A 5,586-nucleotide genomic window follows, 5' to 3' on the forward strand; every position below is an offset into this window, starting at 1 on the left:
CATCACTTAGAGCACCTTTAAATTGTATTGTTCGAGTATAAACACTGATGACTACGGAAGCAACCAAAATAGAGTAAATCACCTTTTGAAAGTAGTCGCTTCAAATAACGAGTATATCGTGTGACTGTTAAAGCTGCAGTCTGTAACTTTTTTTGTGTTCAAAATGTACAAAATCATAAATGCATTTTCCACGTGTTTTTATCTTATCCTGAATCACTATGGGCAAGCCTATATAATAAGCGTTTATATTCAGACTAATTTAGACTGGTCGGGTCGGCACCGCTGCGGCGTAGCCCAGTGCCTGTGTGACTCGTCATAGACAAACAGAGAGAAGTAGTGTTGTCACGGTACCAAAATTTCAGTATTCGGTACCGATACCAGTGAAAATCCACGGTTCTCGGTACCAATTTCGGTACCAAAGCTTAATTTAGATTAAATGTACATAATTATATTAAAGTGTATATCACAAAGATGGAAACTGTAGTATTAAAAACACTTTACAATAAGATTCCATTTGTTAGATAACATTGGATAAAAAATTGACCTAACAAAAAAAAACAATAGTTATATACTGTCGCAATTATTCTCCTTTAGGGGTTAATTTAAAAATACATTTTTAAAATCAAAAGTTAACATTATTTCTGTTAACATTATTTAATGCACAATGAATGAAGTGAACAAACATGACCAATCAAGTGTTTTGTATTAAATAACATTCACAAACATTAATTAATGTTGTAAAAATATATTGTTTTTTATATAACGCATTAAGTGATGTTAATGAGATAAAATATGTTTTATTTGACTTGACTATACTTTTATTTAATCCAAAACTGTATTCATATTTAACTTTAAAAGGGCTTTTTAAACCTGCTAAGAGTTATCCAGCCAAGAATAAGACTAGAACTACTTTTCTGACGGACTGATATTAATGACGGCTTTTTATTTCTCATCTCCATAAATATATCTAGTAGTAAAGCTAATGCAAGGGCTAGAAATCAATTAATAGGCCTATGTCACACTTCCTCGTCGTCATGGAGAGCGCAGTTCGCACAAGCGTTTGTACTCCCGTGGCGTCTGTCGTTGCTATGCATCCATGAACGCACATGGAAAAGTGAGCGCGCCGCTTCTATTATGAGCGCGCTTGCCGCGCGCCATTTGAAATAACGTATCTGCACGCGCAAAAACATCAGCCCCACATCAGCAGCAGCACCGCCGATCGCCATCAGCGCTTTTATGAAGAGGACGCAACTGCACGCGCTTCGGGCATGCACGCGCATCAAGTACCGGGTTTGAGAAAACCTGGTACCGTGACGTTTAAAAAAAAATTTGTACCGACTTGGTACCGAAGTACCGGGTCTTTTGACAACACTAGAGAGAAGTAGCGCCAACTGCAATGTTCTTTTGCAAGACGCATGCAGCTCTGCTTATTAACCACTAGAGAGCCAAAAGTTACGGACTGCAGCTTTAAAAAAATTATTTGTCATTGAATCATTCATTCAAGAGACTCGTTCAAAAACGATGATTCATCCTTGAAACAAGTGAAGTCTTTATGAATCAATCATTCAAACCGATTAAAAAAAATATTCCGTTTCACCTGTCTGGATCTTACATGTGCATTTAAGCATATTATACCTCTTCTGAGAGGGTATTCTCCACTACTGGAGATACAATAAGCCAGGAGAGTCCCAAATTTTCCCAGAGAATGCAGAAATGTTGATTTTTCCTTCAGAAATATTAACTATTTTTGCAAAATTGCTAAATGATATGGTGAATTTGTTGACATTACCAGTCTGTTAAACTCATTTGACAAGTATAAGAAATAAACACAAAAGAGATTTTTCAGTTGAGTATTGTGCATTTTTTCCTTACTACTATTTTTAACTTGTATAATCATTTTAATGGAATCGGAACGGCAATCGTTAGGCGGAACCAGAAAAAAATTCGTACGATTCCCAGCCCTCTTCATTTGCCGTTCTGATTGCACTCACTATGTGCGATTGCACTGCATGCTCACTCTGGTTCGTATCCAAGGTAAATCATCACCACTGTCATCCCTTACATGCATCTTGCTGAACTATTGACGTCGTCTAATGACATCAGCTAAAATGCATGTGCAGGAACAAGTGCGCAGCTGAGTCCAAGTTGCTTTCACATTTTCACGAATCGCACCACAGTTCCAGTGCAATTTAATTCAAACCATCCCATACAGGTAGTCTCGGGTTCTGTACCCCGGTGGGCTTTCACTTTACCACAGCTTTCACACTACCAATTTTCATGCAAACCGTGCCCCATTTCGAACTAAACTGCCAGTGTGAAAGAATGCAAGTAGATGCAAGTCTTCCAAAATGGACTGGGTGAATGTATAATAATGGCAATCTATAATAAATTCTGGACACCTCTTATACGAATCAATAAAGATAAAAAAATTTAAGGAAAAGACAACTTGCAATAAGACCTAATTTCTCACTGTTAGATTAGTCACATTTTAACTAAATATAAAATATTTCAATATTAGAGCAAATTAGGAAATTGTTAGGCTAATACGTTAAATTATATTTTAACACTGTGCCTTCCCAATATTAAAACTGAAATCCAATATTCATTTTTCAAATAAGCTTTTCTACCGCACATGTATACATTAAGCCATCGTTTGGCAGCAAAATGCATCATACTGTAAAATTAAATGATTTACATTTTGTCAAATTCTAACACTTATTTGATATAGAGAAAATCTGATAAGATCTGAACAATTCACTGTTAAAAACATGTAAACTATTAAACACTGACTAGTTAACACCATGAGAGTTCAGAATCGCACACACCAGAGGCACATTCAAAAACAAGAGTGATACAACCAATTATTCTCTGAACTTTTGTCTGTTTGTTTTTAATATACTTAAAAGAGTTTTCATACTTCAAGTATGCTCAGATTTCTATTCTAATAATGTTGGTTGTTTCATTTTTCACTGCATTTAATATTGCATTTGTTACTATTAAGTTTTTCCTCACTTTGTATGTGCAGAAATTTAGCGGAATACCATTTAAGTGTAAATATTATTTAAAACATATTTCTCACAGTTCTTTCACATTAAATCTTATTATATATCTGAAGCATTGTTAGACAAAAACAAAACAAATGTGTACCAGGCCCCTTTTTTTTATTATAAATACAGGAACCACTTAGCCTAATCCTTAATCATCATCATCTTACCTTCAATATAACTTTGACCTCTTCTTTAGAACAGTTGTCTAGTCGTGTTATTCTGTGTTCGATCCATTGCTGGACCACGGCTCTCTGTTCAGCGCTGTCCCCTAGCAGCTCAGCTCTCTTGGCCTCATGGACCAGATGGGATGCTATAGTGACCAGACCAATCAATGCCGGTCCGTTGTTGTTTTGGAGAACAGGGACCTACAATTGGACAAATAATAGAATAAATATTAAAAATCTACTTTCCAGATGAAAGCAATCACAAGCATGGATCTATTCATCAAATAAGAGGAACAACAACAACAAAAAACACAGGAGAAAAAAAACTAATATGGAATTTAATACATAGGCTAATTACATTTAAAAACCTAATACATACACTTTTTTTTAACTTCAGCTGTCAAGAAATTAGCCAAATCAAGGGTTTTGCTGTGTTTCATAAAATTCATGCTAATGAACTAATAATGATGTTTGCACATGGTTTTGCGGCTGATGAAGAGAGTCATTCATTACTTTATATGAAGTTTTACAGTGTTGACCGAACACACAGTTATCAGTCCCAATATTCAACCTGTCATTTTAAAAGTGTTGCTTGCAGCCATGGTTGCAGTTTTACATAAAAACAAATAAACTAATCTAACAAAGAAACAATATAATACATTTGTTAATGTTAAAAATGTCTTTATTTTAGAACATACTTTTGATGCTGACAGCATTCCATTATTTTATTCATTTATTATAAATGGGACTATGTATTGCATTGCAATATGTTTGTATTTTTATTATTATGATTATCATCCTTATTAATGGTATGAATGCAAATAATAGTGTTCAGTGTCTGTAGTAAAGTTCAAATCAAATTTTGGGGGACAATATAAATAAAATTTCTGGGATACCTCTGAACCTTTTCTCTTTGGAAATACATGACACATTTATGTGAGCCTCAAATACAACTGGTGGGTCTAAAAGTGCTCATGACTTTTGTTAAATGTGTCTAAAGTAATTTGTACTTTTGGGGATCCACATGCTGCAATACAGAAACTGAAATGGCCATGTGGTCTTTTTGAAGCCTAGTGTTTTTCTGTTTTGTTTTGTTTTGTTTTTGTTTTTTGCGTGTGTGTAAATGTGTAAATCATCCAAGGTATTTTATGTACAAACGACTCTCTAACATGCTATCTAAAATACGTAACTGTTAAGTTATTATTAATATTTTGTACATGCCTGTCTTTGGTGCTCCAGATGTCACACAACAACACAGATCTGTCAGTTGGGCTACTAACACTAACATTTATTTATGAAATCAATGAAATATTCATGTCAAAATGCTGCTAAATCATGATAAATGGAAAATGGTAACTATACTGAAAAATCGTATAGTAATATATTCCCTCTGATTTACACTAGTCATTCATTCAATCGATCCCTTATATATGTCATATTACCCAACACAAACGCATCTTTAAATATAATACAGGCTCGTAACTCCAAGTATATCACGTTCATCGCTTGATTCACCTTTTTGCCTCCCTGCGTGCTGTATTTATTTGGCTTTTTTAATCCTAGAAATCTCTCGAGCGAGCTCAGCTCCCGAAGCGCCATCTTGATTACACCGGAAACCAATCTGACACATAAAACGCTCGCTGATTGGTGGATATCCTCTAGTCCCGCCCCTCTTACGTCATGATAGACAGATGAGACCATGCGCTGATTCTAATGCTTGATTTCATATGGTAGCCTATATAAATCAAAATAGAAAACCAGGTACGTTTATGGCACTTTTAAATGTTTTGATCAAGCAAAAACAAATATTATTATTATTATGTATTATTATTAATACTGATAATAACAATTATAAAGCTCACTAATCTATTTTCCAAATTAATATATTTAAAAAAGACCAGTCTCTTTAGTTTATTTGATTCATTATATTTGTATGGTCTGATTTATTTTGAGCAAACAATCTACTTAGTGAATGTAGTTGCAGTGTTGTTTTGAAAAGCCAACTCTTAAATGACCAAACTTTAATGACTAACAAACGAATTTGCGTATTTATACACAACATTTTGTAATTGTATAACAGTGTATATGACAAAGGATAATAAAGTAGGCCTATCTTAATTATTACCTGTTGGAGGAAGTTGATGCCTTAAAATATTTGTCTAATATAGGCCTATACTGGTGAAACGTTTGGAAACATTACTATTTTTAGTGTTTTTGAAAGAAGTCTCTTATGCTCATCAAGCCTGCATTTATTTGATTAAAAACAGTAATATTGTGAAATATTATATTGCAATTTAAAATAATAGTTTTCTATTTTAATATACTTTAAAATATCATTTATTTCTGTGATACAGAACTGAATATTCGTCAGCCAT

The 5,586-nt window shown here is 33.9% G+C and overlaps 1 protein-coding gene across 1 annotated transcript in view; it reads right to left on the minus strand.

Moving 5' to 3' along the window:
- eef1e1 (eukaryotic translation elongation factor 1 epsilon 1) overlaps positions 1 to 4,858 on the minus strand; it is a 13,627-nt gene extending 8,769 nt beyond the window's left edge. Inside the window, exons 1-2 of the mRNA XM_082184852.1 lie at positions 4,727 to 4,858; positions 3,215 to 3,412 (exon numbers count right to left, since the gene is read on the minus strand). Of these exons, the coding sequence (XP_082040978.1) occupies positions 3,215 to 3,412; positions 4,727 to 4,810 (282 nt within the window). The 5' untranslated portion in view covers positions 4,811 to 4,858. The remainder of the gene's footprint in view (positions 1 to 3,214; positions 3,413 to 4,726) is intronic.
- Between the last annotated feature and the right edge of the window lie 728 nt (positions 4,859 to 5,586).

Source organism: Leuciscus leuciscus, assembly GCF_965113295.1.
Source record: "Leuciscus leuciscus genome assembly, chromosome: 11".
NCBI lineage: Eukaryota > Metazoa > Chordata > Actinopteri > Cypriniformes > Leuciscidae > Leuciscus > Leuciscus leuciscus.